General features: G+C 35.7%; 1 protein-coding gene across 2 annotated transcripts in view; it reads left to right on the top strand.

The window, feature by feature from the left end:
* DYNC2H1 (dynein cytoplasmic 2 heavy chain 1) overlaps window positions 1-17,939 on the top strand; it is a 182,683-nt gene that overhangs the window by 151,864 nt on the left and 12,880 nt on the right. For both annotated transcript variants that reach the window (XM_074916428.1, XM_074916437.1), the window contains 2 exons: window positions 435-524; window positions 17,509-17,618. In XM_074916428.1, coding sequence (XP_074772529.1) covers window positions 435-524; window positions 17,509-17,618 — 200 coding nt within the window. The remainder of the gene's footprint in view (window positions 1-434; window positions 525-17,508; window positions 17,619-17,939) is intronic.

Raw genomic sequence — 17,939 nt, 5'->3', positions numbered from 1 at the left:
GCAGAGGAATTGTACCAGATTCTTCACTTCACCACAGAGCCACACAACTGCTGTTCAAGTCTGTGAAGGCAGCAGGAAAGGAGTGAGAACCTGTGGCTGCAATTAAAAGATGCCACTGTGGCTTTCCAAGAAAGTATCAATGTAGGCCTTTTTGAAGTGTTTCTGGAACCTACTGATGTTCCCTTATTGCTTAGCTGAGGTTACTCTAAGTTGTCCGTCAGCACTGTATCTTTCTGGGCCACATAAAGAATTAGCAGGAGTATGACCTTCCTATTAGTGGTTGTATTCTTTGATCATTGTATTGCTTGTATTGTCTTTTTTCTTTGTAGATATATTTGATCTCGGATTATTTAATTTCATTCACATTGCCAGTTTAAGATGTAATGATTATAGTTTTGAAATGGATATTTTCAGTAAATATATTTTTATTTCAGTGTCCCATCGCATGGCAAAGCAAGTGGGAAGGTCCAGAAGATCCTTTACAATATCTTAGAAGTCTTGTAGCTCGAGCACTGGCTATACAGGTAATTTTAAAGAGTCATTTTACTCAGTACACTGGTGTTCAGTGAAATGCTATGTTCTGTGAATTGCACTATAATAGGCCTTTCCAAACTCAAGACCCAAAGAGTTTTAGCTGTATGAAAAGGTATGTAAAAATTTATAGATGAGAAATGTGAAGACAGCACACTGAGCAATTTGAAGTCAGTAATGAAGTTAGTTACTTCGCTATAGATTTACATCTTAGATTTTAGTCATTAGCCTTTCTGATGAACTGTGGGGAAAAAAGGTAGATTATTACTCAGATGAATCTTTACATCTAAGTCAAGACACACTCTTTTATCTTGTAGAAAGATACGTATAAAGAGATAAAGTGAAGCAATTCTAATAGTGGTAATGTAGAAATTCATAGGAGACTTGAAGCAAATAAAGAAAACATCTGCGTTCTCCAGGTTTACAAGGGGCTATAATAGAAGGTGCAGAGTCTGGCAACAACTCTGTCAGTCTACAGTCTGACAGTGAAAATCATTTTTAGTTAAGGTAAATCTGTCTATACTTTGATTGACAGAAGTGGTATATTTAAGATAATAGGCAGACAAATTAAATAGTCATTTATCTAAATTAATTCGTATTTAAGGAACCAGATTTTATCATGTTGAATACATAGAGAGGAAACTGTAAGAACCTCGAAGAGCTTCCTTTAGGAGTCACAGATCTTCTATTACCTCCAGGCAATAAATAGAAAGCTGTTGGTTTTGACCTTGACTAACACAGTCTTGTCCCATGAGATATAAAGATTTCTGTGTACATCAGTGTTGACTGTCAGATTCAGAAGGAAGATTTGAGGGGCAAGTGTTTTCTTGGCATAACTTTTTCTAAAGAAACTATCAAATGGATGTTTCTGAAGTATTAATAAGACTTGTTATGCAAAACATTTCTTTTGGCTAATGCTTTTTTTTTTCTTTATCATTTGCTTCACAAAAAAGCTCCAATTGTAAATAATGAAGTGTAAATATATATAGCAACAAGTGATAATGTTCAGATGTTGTTTGGTGATATAACTAGAGTTGAACTTAGTCCCTTCTGTCTTTTGACTGGCTATTATGGTCATTATTATTTAAAAAACATCATTTGTGGCCGAGTCAGCAGTGTACATAATCTTCAAGAATACCTTGCAGTTTATGACTTCTACCTGTATTTGGTTGTGACCAAACTGCATGTGATTTTCCTTATTTATATGATTTTTTAAAAATAGAAGCCTGAAATTAGAGCTCAAGCTTCTGTGTGGAGTGCGTCTCCCATAAAAAGGGGAGATAATAGGGCAGAGTGTAATAGGATGAAATTAGTGTTCAGAGTAATAGATGATTTTCAGACAAGCATATTCATAAAGTTTTTATTTGCATATATTACTCCAGTCAACTGTTTGCAAATGTGCTGCATTATATTATACCATGATAGGAATCTTTCTTTCTCATTGTTCAAAGCGCTGATAAAATTGTACAATTGGATTGCTAATTTTTATGAAAGTCATTATGAAGAAATAATTTGCAATTTTAAACACTTCTAGTAAGAGAGGGACAGATTATTAACCAGAGGTTTACAGTAAATATATAAATGTATCCATAAGCAGTAAATTGTGTTAATTTTGTTGTTCCTGACAACAGAAAATAGTGACAGATTACCAGATATCTGGGTTTGTTTGGGTTTTTTTTTTACATCAAAAATGTAATACAGTTGTATTTGAAGCAATCCTTAATACTACATTATCAGTCTGGTTTGCTTCTTAAGCTTCTAGTCAGATCACATCTGAAATACCATTTCTATGTTTTTTCTTTTTGTATGTATTTTACCAGAAAAATGTTGATGATTTCTAATTATGCATTTCAGTTGAATCATCTTTTTCCTTAAATGTCATTCCAATTCACATTTGTGCATATTACACCAAGATTTTGATTAGCCTTGATAATTTTTTAATTAACTTTCCCTTTTTGTGACTTTTCTTTATTGGTTTTGTAAATGTAATTTATCATAGTTAATTCTAGATTTGGGATCCAGAAATTCAATAAAAGTTTCAATAAAGATTTTCTCATAACTCTGAAAATTATCTTCAGATTTATATTTCAATAAAGGCCATATTTTGGATTGGTTTGGTTTTATATCACCAGCTCCATCATCATGGTTTTTTTCATGCCTCCCTCTGATTCATTCACTATAAGATATACCTTCACCATTTGAGATAGGTTTGATTCAGGTGATTTTCAAGAGGAAAACAGGAAACACTGGAACATAAAAGTTGTACTGAAAGATTGCATCTACTAAGGATGGAGTAAGTCTCTGCTTAGGTTATTAGTTAAAGGTTGCCTTGTCAAGATGTTTGCTGCCAGTGCAGAAAATAGTAAAAGCAACCGCTCTCTTATAAACACTTAATGGGGATGGGGAAGAACCCAAAATATAGGCTGGGGGGTAGAATAATTATAACAGAATTTATAGAAGTGTAAAGATGTTCTGAGAGCATTACATAACAACAGACAGAAAAACAATCAGGTGTTGCATTTCTTGTATCTACATTCACTCAGAAAAAGCAAAATAAAAAGGAAGTCTGCCTACTTAAAGTGTGAACAAATCAGTATATGCAATATGCAATAGTGCCATGTTTTGCTGTGTATTATGTCGTGGTGATAGAGCTGATGGAAATATGTGATTTCTTCTCAGGTGGAAGTTCTGATATTTGGACATTAGCTTTTGCTTTAAAACAAAAATTCTGTCTATTGAACATTCTTCTGAGAAGAAGGCTTCTGAATACTTTCAATTAGCAATGCTGACACTGAATTTACAATATTGTGTTTCATTTTGTTTACAGTGTTTTATTTGATATCAACATTAAGATATGAAGCTTATGAATCACCATAGATCTTTGTGTTGGTTGTAATTCTTGATCCTTATACTCCCAGTTTCCTCACGGTGGCATCGTAAATGTGTTCTGTGGTTTCCCTCTCATGATACATGATTATAGCTGAGCAATGATACACATCTGTGTATAATGGAATTGAATTCCATCCCAGTTTGTAGATAAGTGTCTTCTCTTGGCTGTGGGTACCAGCAGAAGAGAAAGAGAGAGAAGAAACCCAGAACTACAGCTATTAAGAGGCAAAACAGCAGCCCACGCAAATGTCAAATGAATATCAACATTGAAAATTATGTGTCAGGTCAACGAACTGGAACTTTTTGTTTCCACAAGAACTAACTAAATAAAGAGCTTAATTTAACTTCTTCCAAAAAAAACCCCTCTTATTCCAACAAGACCTTGTATTTGAAATTAAAATATTTATTTCTTTCTTTTGGACTGAGCTGCTTTTAAATAATCTGTAAAACAGTTCTTCCTTTGGATGACTGTCAGACAGCTGCTAAAAGGCTTACAGCATGCGCTGAAAATGAAGACTGTTTGACCTCAGAATCATTAACACTACTTTCAGAGTTCTAATCAAGGACATTATTATAAAACCTGAAAGTTTTTATTTGCATAAGTTATGGAAGTTTTAGCTGAAAATGTATGTTTATCTATAAAGTACTCCTAAAAGCGTATATTAAAAGTTCTATTTCATATTTTATCAAGAGACTTGTATGTATCACTCTGAGATGCTGTTGTCTCTTGTCCCCTCCCATCCTAAGTGAAATCTAGGGTAGTAATAAAATTTAATTTCAATACCAGTTTGATCCCCTAGTATAAGATTTTTACTATTTTACTACTGTCTTGCTATTTGAGAAAGAATTACTTTGTTTCTGTTTTGGAACCCTTACTATTCCTCCGTTTTAACAATTAGGTCCCCGGAAAAGTAGATTGGACACCCAAGGTATATGAGATTTGAACTTTTAGAAACTGCCTGCTGAAGCTACTAGAAAACCTGGGAATAGCAGATACAGGGTTCTTCCTTCACACTCAAGACATCTAGGCAAAGAAGTTCAATTTTCATTCACTACTAACAGAAAGTCTGCTCTTAGAAAGCCATGAAATCAAGTCCTGTCAATTTTCATTGAGTTAAAGAACTCTGAGGAGCCTGTAAATCAGTCTTAATGCAACAATAGATGATTTGCACATAAAATCTGAGAAATAGAGGCTGAACATGAATCCCAAAATAGTCATGGAAACACACTCTGTACAGACACAGCCAACCACACACAGGCTAACAGAGGAGGACAGTACCTTTACAGGCAGCTGCATAAACACAGACAGCATGAATAGCCCTATCCTGTTTCTATGGTTCATTGCGTAAGGAAAACACCCTTCCTGAATCTGGTTGATTTTTGTTCTATCCACTGTCTTGCTTCCAATCCCTCAGTCTGCAGCATGCAGCTCCCAGACCCCTTATCCTCCTGCTGGCTGGTACTGCTAGAAATTTGCTAGAAAAAAAACCAAAAACACCAACAAACCAAAACAAAAACCAACAACCGAAAAAAACTAAAATTAAAGCTTAAGAGGAGGATAGGACAGACTCTGGTGATTAGGTGCAAAGCTGGCCAAAGTGTTACTGACTAGCAGCCTCTCCACGTGACATGTCCTTGTACACCCTTCTCGCTGTTTTCCCATTCTTGTTCATCCCCTATCCACCTTTGCCCTCTTTTGCAGAGGGTATTCTGATAGAATTCACCCACTTGGGCACTCCATAATAAGACCTATATCCCCCTTTAAGTAATCACACTTAGTTTGCGTAGCATTTCAGAGTTCTGTCCAGCAGGTTGCCCTAGCAGATTTTGCAGCAGGGACAATAGGTTAATGGTTGTCTTTTATGGTTTTAGGAGTAGCTGATTCAGGTGGATTGGGTTGGCTGTGTTCCCCACCTTGTCACGGTTTCTCTCATCACTCTCTTTGAACAGCCATTACCTAGGTATCTCTACAGTGCAGAATACTTCACACTTAGTATTCTAATATTAAAGCACAAAAATACATTAAAATACTGTGTTTTAAATCCACCCATTCCATTACTTTTATTCAAATTTCCACCTTATTCTGAAGAATTAGTGTTTTTCTGTTGCTTTTCTTGGCTTATTCTCTTCAGCTGTCATGAATATCAAAACAAAAATACAACTGCAACCTAGTATTATCTGCTAAGAAACTGTGTTAATTGGCTCCCAACAGCTCTCATCGTGTTGCAGCTTGATTTCACTTTGTTCAGAACTTATTAGCCAAGATACATTTTTCAAGACCTTTTATCTAAGTGATAACTGCTTGGTAAAAATTGGAAATTTGCAAGTACTACTATAAAAACATAGATTTTTTCTTTGTCTCTCATGTAATAGGCAAATTTGAAGCTCTGATAGATCTAGCTGTTATATCACCTCCCTTTTTAATCACTGTTTCTGTTAGATTGTATTGATTTAGTAGTGGACAGTACAGAGTAGTAGTGCTTTATGAAGATACACCATCCAAAAGAACAGGAGGCCACATGGAATGTGAGATGAAAGTGTCAGACTTGCATGGATCATAGGAGTTGTCCACCAAAATAAGGTCTAGTTTCCAAGGAATCTAAAGCAGAAGCTGAAGCATATTTTATGCTCAGATAGTTTATGTACTCTTGGGACTCACAGAAAGCTGTGTTCATGCATGGGTGCCTGAGGTGAAAGGATTCCTTTCTTTTTTGTTTTGTGCACCAATTTAAGACTTTACTTTCCAGAGGTACTGAAATCATTATTTTTTTCTAGAGTGACTATTCTTTTCCTGCAGAATACAGTGGGTTTTCACACTAAATCTGCAAACTTTGCTATTTTAAATGGAAATATTTTTTGGCTGTCAATGAGCGAGGATTATCTCAGTTTGGGAAAACAGTTTGCTTTATTCAGGGAAAAACAGTTTGCAAAAAGCAGCATTTGGAAAGGAAAAGTATCTCTACTTGCACTTTGTTGTTTCATCGTGCATTATTGAAACTTAATCTGAATGAAGTTTAGATGCTCTGTTAAATTGAGACATCCACAAGTTATGGGCTTAAATGTTTTGCAAAGTAATCTGTTTCAACAGAATTCAACTCCTGTTGATTAAACTCTCAGAATTCTAAGCACGTTTTGAGAGAATTGCTATTATTTTTTAATTATTAGGTATTACCTTGTAAATACTACCTTGTAAGCAAAAGTTTGAGCAGTATCCTTTATCGTACCCCTAACCAGTTGTTAGCTTTTTGATTGTAGAATATTGATTGCAGAAGATGATCACTCATGAAAAGTTTTTTTACAAGTGTGACATAAAAAAGAAAAACCCAGGTCATTGTCTCTATGCACTTTCTGAGAAACTATGTTATTTTAACAAAAATTATATTTTTTTTCTAACCTCAGTTGAAGTTTAAAAGACATAGATTTAGTGTTCTGTATTTATTCTGTATAAATGGATTAAAGTTAGTATTTATGTACTCCGTAAGTTACAAGAAACTCTACATTGTATTATATGATTTAAAGCTGTAGTTGATACACTTTATTTAATCTAATAACATAATCACCATTCACTGATTTTTCTCTTTAAGCTACAAGATACATTTTCACAATACAAGAAGAAATCTGAAAACAGTAATAAAGTACTAATAAACTGTATGCATTTAAATTGTTAAAATTTCAAATGTAGATTTCTCCGTTTCTAATAACTTGTTTCTTATTGTATCTCTTTATCATGGGCAAAGCTGTCTGTAAGAGAAATCAGAGTAAAATGGATAGTCTTTTCTGACAAAAGCTCAAGCAAAAAAAGGTTAATTATAGTGCAAGTGGTAGAAAAGGATGTTAATATCATTTGCATATGAAAATGAGTCTCCTTACATTATGCTGTCAAAAACTTTGGTAATTTTAAATTCAGCCATTAATAAATTAGAAGGCTACAACACATGCTAATACACCAGTTTGTAGATACATTCCATCAACCTGTTTTGCTTTTTTCTAGACGACTCATTTGCAGTAAATTGCTCTTCTGATCACCACTATATTTACAAAAATTTTGTCATCTAATAATAAGTGATAAAAATAATAATAAATTAATAATAAATAATGAATTAAACAATAATAAATAATAAGCCATCTGTGCAAAAACCTTTATTGTTTATTTTATAATTGTGAGTTCATAGTCAAATGTGCATACATAGAAATAAATTTCTTAGAGTAATAAGACAGCTTTGTAACTAAAAAGTAACTAGATGTGATCATGGTTCTGTTCTGAACTGTTTTGGTGAGAACTGGCTTGGTGAAATACTTTACAAAATATATGATCTCTTGATTTGAGATTTCAATTAATCAAGATCAGTGATTCCTCAAATAACATTTGCAGATATATATTAAAAAGTGCGCCGATTTTCTAATAGAAACACATTGCCATTTCACAAGCAAGCATCACCCCAAATTAACAATGTTTTTGGCATTTCTTTGGGGGAAGGCAGAAATGCAGCTGCATGTTGACCTATCTCTCTGAAGGAGATTCTATACAGCTGAATTTGAAATTATAACATAGTTTCATATTGTACTCCTGTACAAATATAAAAATATTTTTAATGTTTCAGAGCTGTCATCTCAAATCTAGTTTGTGAAAGAAAAGCTTCATTAGAGTAATTCTTGACTAGATCCTTGTTTATCTGTTGTGTGTGCTGTAGTTTTACTCTTGGGAATTCACATTTAAATAAAGCAACCAGTGCAGGATGCAAGTGCACTCAACAACTCTGTTGTCACGACTGTATTTTAAAACTGGAATAAACACATAAGCATTCTGGTTTGGGGTTTTAGGGGTTTTTTTATTATTATTATTTTAGTAGAGTTGTTCTTGGTGTGGTCTTTGTCTCTAAATGTTCAGCAAGGGATGTAGTTGAGTGAAGAAAACCCCAAAAACTTGAATCAAAGAAGAATTCTTAAGAGTAATAGGAAGCTTAGATCCCCATTTTAGGCATGTAAGTGATGCTTAAATACAGGAAGGTTAAATATCATCCTGCTCTATAGTATGTTTCTGACTGTATTCATCTGAATGCTATAAATAGCAATTTATTTAGAATTTGTGCCCTTACATGGAGGAGAATGTGTAAGAGCACATTTGCAGGCAGTGATATCTTTATATTGTTAATTTCATGTAGTCACTCAAAACTAAGAGAGTTATGATCTAATGAGGAATCTGTTCTCTACATCTGAGCTTGAGTTTCAGAATTCCCGTCAGGTTTGTACTATTGTACAGTGTTGCACATCCTTTACCTTACACTTACAATGTATTTTCTTATAGGTTCTCTATAATTAACGTTTTTAGTGTCATTTCTAATATTTCATGATCCATATGATAAATTTAATCAACTGAAATTACCTACATATCAGGCAAAATGCAGTAAATAATTTAGAACTCAACTGAATGTCCATTATTCAGATATGTAATTATGAAACTACAAAATAGATTTATTCAGTCATGTGTATTCATGTATTTCATTTTCATCAGACTGAGAAAGTCAAAATTGATGATTTGAATATATCAACAGAAGAATCCATCAAATAGAAAATACAGTAAGATATTACTAGAATAATAAAATTGTGTTTCTTATTAGCTGCCAGTTTATTAAAAATATGTGTCACCCATGATAATCAGGATACCATAGAAATGCAAAATTCATAATGAGCTTATTAAAGGTCAAAGGCAGTTGTTATTTCTTCCTATTCTGCACTTTTGAGGCCACATCTGAAGCACTTGTCCAGTTTTTGGCTGTCTGATTGAAATAAACATTGCCCAGGTTCCCCAGAGAGGTGTGTAAATCTCCACTTTTGGAGATATACAGAACTAGAGTAGACAATGCCCTGAGCAACCTAAACTGACATTGAATTTGGCCTTACTTTGAGCTGCAATTGGATCAAATGACTTTCAGAGGCCCTTTTCAACCTGAATTCTATTATTTTATAATTTAGAACTTTTCCACTGTATCTTTTGGGTCAAATCTGCTCTAATGAATATGCACTCGATTTATACCACTTCGGTGTAGTACTTCTCTCTTAAATGTTAAATATTCAGTAGTGATAAATCTAGTTATAGGTTTTGAAAATGTCAAATGTTTCATGTATTAGATATATCTAGTGGCACATAATAAGATCAGCCAAGAGAAAACAGACACAAGTTTCAAGAGTGGAAACTGATTAGGTATTTGGAAGGAAAAAATGTTGAGGGTGGTCAGACACTGGAACAGGTGTCCCAGAGAAGGTTGTGGGATCTCTATCATTCAAGATATTTAAAATATCATTGAACAAGCTCCTGAGCAATCTAGTCTAAGTGTCTAGGCTAACCCTTCTTTGAGGATAGGGAGTTGGACTAGAAGATCTTCAGAGATCTTTGAACTCTGATTATTTTCATTTCATGATACTGTAGGATACTTTAAAATTTTGTGCGGTATGTATCAAAATGACATAGATATTGCTGCCAAATGTTTAATTTTATGAATATACTATTTATATGACAGAAATAATTTTCAGACTAGAACCATTGTATCTAAAAAAGAAAAGAAAAATGTATTTTAAAATAAATCAAAAAAATCAAGTGCTGTTTAACAAAATGTGCAATGTTTTTCCCCTAAATTACTCCATAATGCCTGTTTTTTCCTGACAACAGGTTTGAGTGAAGCTTTATTCCATTCTACTGATCTTCAGCATTTTCTTAGGCCTCAAGTGTGACAGGACATCTGAAAGAGACCTGTGGCCTTGAGGATGACTTGTTCTGTTGGGGTTGGCCACAATAAAAAAATTTCCCTTTCTGGTTTAAAGAAAGGCTTTATGGGCCTCAAATAGCTCATATGCTGTGCATGAGGTACCTTCACTCTAAATGCCATGGCTTTACTATGTAGGAACAATCAACAATCCATGCCAGCTTATTACACCAATTTAAAAAAAAAAACCAACCATTAATTACTGTGTCTACACAAAGTTATGCTTTGTTGAACAAACCATTTGACAGTCTAAGCAGTAATCCATGTTGCAGTGTTCTGTTCAGTGGAGTGTAAGTAGCTTTAGCGTGAGGCAGCATGGTGTGTTCCAGGATGCCATGTCACAGACATGGCCATGCAGTCATGTACTTCCTTTGTTTAGACTGGGGTTGCATCATCACAAGATCATCACTTTACTTCAAACACTAACAAAGCCAGCACTTAACAGATAGGATGGAACAGTGAGAAGCGTTACCATACCTTAAAACACCTCTCCCCACCTCTCCCTTCTTCCAGGGCTCATTTTTGTTCCCGATATCTCTACCTCCTCCCACAGCGGCACAGGGACAGGGGATGGGGGGTGCGGTCAGTCCACTGCTTCTTCCTGCAAAGGGGAGGGCAGCACTCCTCTGCATTCTTCCCCCTGCTCCACATCATGTCCCTGTCGCGGGAGACTGTCCTCCACAAACTTTATCTGTTGTGAGTCCTCCCCATGGGATGCATTCTTCCTGAGATGCTCCAGCGTGGGTCACCTCTGTGTGCTGCAGTGCTCCCAGCACCAAACTACAACAGCGGGGGCTGTGTCTTCCCACAGAGTCCCAGGGGTCTTCCACAGGCTGCAGACGAGTCTCTGCTCCTCTGCTGATCTCCATGGGTGGCAGGGGGGTGGCCCTGCTTCTCACCATGGGATACAGGGGGGCTCTCTGCTCCAGCACACGTATCGCTCCTTCCCTCCTTCCTTCCACTGACATTGATGTTCACAGAGGTGTCCTTCTCCTAACGCCTCCTCAGAGTCCCCCCTTCCGCCTTCCAGGTTCCCTTCTTACATACATTATCACAGAGGTGCAGCCACCATTGCTAATTGTCTCAGCCTTGGCCAAAGATCGGTCTGACCTGGAGCTGGGGGAGCTTTTTGAGAAGCTTCTCACAGGAGCCACCACTGTATCCCACATCCCTGCTACCAAAAACCCTACCACACAAACCCAGCACAGTGTTTTTGATAAACATTGCACACATATCTTACAGTTAGGTTAAGCCTTAATAGTTGATAATAGAGAAGAGCTCTGTGACACAGAGATTTTCTCTGAGTTTTGGCAGTCTCAAGAGAGGGTGTCAGCAGAAAATAAATGACTGGTTAGCAGTAAAAAAAAAAAAAAAAAAAAAAGAGATTGGTGACTACAGTCCAAGGGGTCATTGTTTCAGAAGAGACACAAGAACTGTGAGGGAGATGCTTAATAGAAAATCTATCTCATGGGGTATTGTCTAGAGAAAATGAACTACAGCAAAGTGAGCAGTTCTTTGTTGGCTCTCCCTGTTGTAACATAGCCTTCAAGCTGGTACTGTAAAACAAATTACTGTGGTGCATCCCATCATTACTAGTGCCTAATATATGGAGTGTTCTGTACCCCTGTTTAGTAACACTGACACCATCACAAAGTAGATTGCAGCATCCCTTCTCCAAAGCTCTGTAAAGAAATTATGTCTGATGTAGTCCTGAATTTTTCCAAGGATTATGGTAGGCAGTCTTGTCTGTTATCTGCAAATGAATATTTTGTGCCACTGCATTCCTTCACCTGCAACTTCTCTCCAGTGGAGGTAGGAAGTAGGAACATAATCTCTTTCAGAAGACACTGAAGTTTCTGTGAATGTTTGTCCGCTTTGCTCTGCATATAGTTTCTGGTTCTACCAAGGATTAGTCCCAGCTCTTATACTTCCTCACCAAGTTATACTCTATGTTACAGCAAATGCAATCTAGCACCTAGTAATTGATGTATTTATGATACATATATATCAACATATATGATGATGTATTGTTGTAGAGAAAGAAGAAACTAGAAGGCATGAAGCATGAATATTGTTTAACTGGATTCTGTGTTTAGTGATCATATAGGAAATATCTGAAAGTAGGTATTTTTGGCATACATCAATCATGAACTTGTCAGTATGGTGTTACAGTTCTTATGCAGCATTATCATTCTGATATCCTTATTAAATGTAGGAAGGAGTAATTCATGGAAAGTTAAGTTCCTGTTTTGATAAAAATAAATTAATACAGTAACTGGAATGAGATCACATTTGCTAATGCTTCCCTCAGCTATGCCTTATTGCACGTATGCTTCTGGCACATTGCTAGCTGACATGTTGATGCTAATGAATTCAGAATTTTTATGCTTCAACACTGCTATTGTGTAAGTATTCAGACTTCCTGAACAAACAGGGGGTTTCCGAGGCATGTCAAACAAATAAAGAAATAATAGTATTTTATTTAAAGCACTAACCAGCAATTTTGGTCTACATGCCTAAACAAAAACAAAAAACCCTAAACCAAACAAAAAATAAAGAACCAGAAAAACTATTTTAAGACAAAAATAGGACTCCAGATTAAATTCCTGTGTGATTCACCATTTGAAAGATACGTGCCAACACCTTATCATAGACCTAAAATACTGCAGTATTCATATGTTCATTTAATAAAGGATAACTAATTCAAGAATAATAGTTTAAGGATTTCACATACAATAAAAATTACCACAAGGGAGCAAATTGTTGTATGCCAGTTGCTCCTGAGAAGCTATGCATTATCCCTTCTGTGCTCAGTGCCTGAAAAAACCCCTCTATTTCATTTCTTTGGAGTGTGATACAATTACTCCTGCTGGTATTTACCACTGGATGGAAACACTTAGGAGCACACCTATGGAACAGCTGCTGCACTGTGAGGAAAACAAGACTCGAGCATAACTGCTTGATTGACCTTTGCTTAATCTAAACTCTGGTTAACTGAATACTTACTCTCCCAGCAGTGCTGTTCACCATCATTTTCTCTCAGACTTATCCAAAGTCCTGCATTTTTTTCCCCTAGTAACTTCAAATCCCTCTAAAACTAATGGGAAAGCAAATGTGCTCTATGGTTTCTGACTATGCATATTCATATACAGTGAATACAATTTTCCATCTAGGCACAGAAATGAAATAACTTCTGTAGTGATTTATATGATTTTCTCTTTCAAGAAAAGTTCTCTTCTGGGACCACACCAACAGAAAAACACACTAGAAAAGAATATGTTTGGAATGAATTAAAACAGGTGAAGGATAAATACTTGATTCATTGTAGAGGAGTTCTGTGATCCTAAAGTTGTATAAGTGATAATGTGAAAATCTGGCAGCCTTCTTATTCCTTCCACAGTTTGATATGAGGTGCTCAGTTTGCTTTGGGATTATAGAAGATAAGGAAGGCTTCTCACTGAAAATGGAACAGAGGCTTCTTGGATGTTAAGATACATGAAAAAATATTATTTGAACCACCTGAGACCACACTTAGAGATTTATTTTTGTAAAAAAAAAAATCCTTTTATTATACCAAACAGAACCTCGCATTAATTAAAGTTTTCAAATATCCTGCTAGGAATTGCTTTGCAAGCAGTTTGGGTATTGCTGATGAATTTTGATATTATATTTATAATCATCATGTGCTAGATTGATCTATAATGGACGATTCAAACAAATTTCTAGTTTCATTGTAATCAGAAACATTCAGGAAATATTGAAATGCTGAAATACTGAAAAAAAAACCCAAAGAAGAGTGTATGATAGATTTTTAATTTTATTTTGTAACATAAACCTTTCTGAGGTTAGGATATTTGGACTTGTAGGCCACATTATTGGTATAATATAAACTATTGATATAATGTGAATTTAGTTTTAAAAATAAGTTCTATACCATTTCAGCTTTCATGTAATCAAATATGTATCATTAATTCATACACTGAAATCTGCTTTTAGTGAGTTTAGATCTCGGCTATTAGCTGTTTTGAAAGAAGAAAACCAAATTCTGAATTGCAGCAAACCTGTTAAAGACCATATTTATGGGAGGTAGGAGTGAGTAGTTGGAAGCAGCAGGTATTGACCTGAGCCACAGAGACAAGTAGCTAGATTTTACACTGTCTTGGAGCTGACAGTAGTCTTCTCACTGTAATCCTGCTGGCAAGTGACAAATATGTAGATTATTTTGGCCTACCTGGCAGTAAAGGCAAAGTTTTCTACTCAGTTGGTGATGGAAGAAGGTCCTTCAGACTGAAATGCTACATGACCACCCAAGATCAATAAGTCTAACAACTTGGCATCACTTTGACAAATGAAGTCAATGTATGTTTTGATTGGAGTTGGGATAGGAGAGGGAAATGAAGATACTACAGCTGTTACAGTATTTTTAATTTTCAAGAAACATCATTTCAGTCTTTCTACATGTTAGCTTAAACTGCCTTCCCTTCAAGACCTGATCTCTTCCAAGTGTTATGAGAGTAGCGGTAGATGTACTAGTGACAAATGATCCATTTAATAGAATGTTGTCTTTTGAGACTGTGGCACTTCACTAACATGCTTCCATACGGTCATATAAGACAAAAAGGAGAATAAGTGTAAGGACTTTTTTACACTTGTGTTGTAAAATACATTTCATTATCATTTTGATTGCATTTAAATCTTAAATTATTTATTAAACAGCTGTGAATGAGCTATGTCTTCAGCTCTATGTAGAGAAGTACAAGCAACTACAAACTTTGCTTTTGTGATCAAATGAAAGTTATTTTGTATTTCCTAGTGCTACTTAATTATATGAGTTCAGAATTAATATCACCCATACTGGTCTTTTAATTGGGTGGAATTTAAGCATCTATGTTCGTGATGGTGTTTCTCTTTAGCAGTTACATTAAAAGTTTATTTGATGATGGCAATAGAATGATTATATTAAATACAAGTTGAAATGATTGTGTCTACTTTTATTACACAAGACAATTTACAATCTCTGTCCTAACTAGAATGCAGAATTACTGCTGTATGATAAAAGAGATTGTTATATAAAGGCATTAGAAGAATCACGCAGACAAGTCATTAACTGTGTGCATTTAGGTAATGAAAATGGAAAGAAAAAATCTCCTAACTGATTCAGAATCATTTGGGTTGAGGGCTCATAATCAGTGATGTGACAGATTAAAAGATCACCAATTAAATGTTTGAACATGGTGGAAACATTATGGAGATGTGTCTGACACACTGACCGTTGTCACTGACTTACTGATATTTACTTGTATTTTGGATTATTTTGTTACTTCCAAGATGCTTCTACGGAATTATTCGTCTGTCAGCAGTTCAGACAATACAGTGGAGTACTTTTTAAACAATGTATGGATGTCTGGCAGGTGCATTGTGTAATGAGAGTGTAGCTTCCACTTTTTTTATTCAGTGAGTAGAGTAATGAAATAATCTTCTAGTAGTTTGTATTTAGAAAGGAGCATGGTTTGTCTTCTCTGTTAGTGATAACATGCGGAATTGTAATCTCTGATTATTTTCTATCTTAGTATTAAACATCAAGCTTTCTGTGGAAAAGTATATGGCTCGAAATTACTTATAGACTAGATTATATGGTAACAACGTACTACAGTAGCATAGTCAGTCCTGTGACTATAGAGTGTGAAGAAATTATCCCAAAGATGTACGGTATAGAAGTTTCAAAACAAAGGATTTTGAGTATGGACTGTTGCATAATCACTCGGGTACATAAATCACTTGTCTGAGGGTAATAAGTTCTTTAGTCTGAGATTGTTAATGTTTTGAGGATCAAACTCAGATTTCATTACTTAAGACACATAGTTTATCAAGACTGCAAGGTGCAATGTGTTTGTCTTTTCTCATGTTGGTACATAATGCATTGCGTTGATGGGAAATTCCAAACTTGCTGCTCCTAGTAACGGGCTTCATAGCTGTGTGTAGGACAGCATGAAAGAATTAGGTTGGGGCGTGTGTTCTGTAAGGACGACAGAGGCCAGTTATTTCCCCCCACTTCTATTAGTTTCACTTATTACCAAATATAACAGGCCAGTTTTTATATTACCAGAAATTCTGTGAATTCACATCTCAAACACACTAAAAATGGCAGCATCAACCTAGTTCTAAGATATTTTTAAAAAAATTGTAAGTACTTATAAAAACTCTTACTGCAGATTGAAAATCAAGTGTTTCTTGGATTTAAATCCAGTCTACAGAAGAGAATGATCTTAAAGCCTACTTGAAAGGAATGCAGTTATTTGCCTGAACTTAGTAAAGCAACGACAGTAGTGACAACAATTTTGATGGAAAACATAAACTCTCTTGTTAGTAAAGGTGAAATAGGGTTTCAACAGAATATTAACAACTTGATAAAATTTCATTGTACAAAATGAGCTGCACTGGACAAAGAATGGAACAGAAGTTTATATAAAATGTATGAGTCACATTACACATAAACTGATGTTTTTCTTTACACTTTTAAATGGTTATAATTTTCTGTTTACCAGTCTGAAATAATTTAAAATAATATTAATCTATGAAGTTACAGTATATTTACACACATTTTTCATTAATCAAATTAAGCCAAGAAGGCCAATGGCATCCTGGCTTGTGTCAGCAATAGCGTGGCCAGCAGGGACAGGGAAGGGATCTGACCCCTGTACTCGGCACTGGTGAGGCCGCCCCTCGATTCCTGTGTTCAGTTTTGGGCCCCTCACTACAAAAAGGACATTGAATGACTCGAGCGTGTCCAGAGAAGGGCAACGGAGCTGGTGCAGGGTCTGGAGCACAGGTCTGATGGGGAGCGGCTGAGGGAACTGGGGGGGTTTAGTCTGGAGAAGAGGAGGCTGAGGGGAGACCTCATCGCCCTCTACAGCTCCCTGAAAGGAGGGTGCAGAGAGCTGGCGATGAGCCTCTTTAACCAAGTAAAAAGGGGTAGGACAAGAGGTAATGGCCTCAAGTTGCATCAGGGAAGGTTTAGACTAGGTATTAGGAAGCATTTCTTTCCAGAAGGGGTTGTTGGGCGTTGGAATGGGCTGCCCAGGGAGGTGGTGGAGTCCCCATCCCTGGAGGTGTTTAAGTCAGGTCGACATAGCGCTGAGGGATCTGGTGTAGTTGGGAACTGTCAGTGTGAGGTTAATGGTTGGACTGGATGATCTTCAAGGTCTTTTCCAACCTAAATTCTGTCATTCTGTGAATCATAATAATTGACAAACCCATATTAACTCAAAATGTTGAAAAATCAGACAATAACTTCAGGATTCTTTGTTTTCCTTTTTTCCTCTTTTAGAATTGGGTAGAAAAAGCAGAGAAACAGAAACTACTGTCAGACACCCTTGACCTATCAGAGATATTTCATCCAGACACATTTCTCAATGCTTTACGCCAGGAGACTGCAAGGTGAGGGAAAAATAATCTACCTATTAATGTGTGCTAACGTGCCATTGTTCCCTGTGCGTGAAGATGGTTATTTCATTTTCAGGACACAGATCCAACAAATCATGTCAATTGCTGTCATTAGTAATCTCATTTTTGTTACTTGCACTGAAGTAGAATATCTGTGAGTTACTTGTTTAATGCTGATTTTTTTTTATTTTAGATGAAATTAAAAATTAGTTTTTCTTCAAAGTAAGACTTAGTATGGTATGGTACACATTGAAAATACACTTGCTTTGGTTTTGTGTTTCATTTCCTGTTGTTATATGTCTCTAAGATTTACTA

The sequence above is a fragment of the Athene noctua genome, chromosome 1 (assembly GCF_965140245.1).
Source record: "Athene noctua chromosome 1, bAthNoc1.hap1.1, whole genome shotgun sequence".
In the NCBI taxonomy this organism is placed as follows: Eukaryota; Metazoa; Chordata; class Aves; order Strigiformes; family Strigidae; genus Athene; species Athene noctua.
Note: the sequence above shows the minus strand (reverse complement) of the source record. Positions and strands in the feature narration are given on the sequence as shown.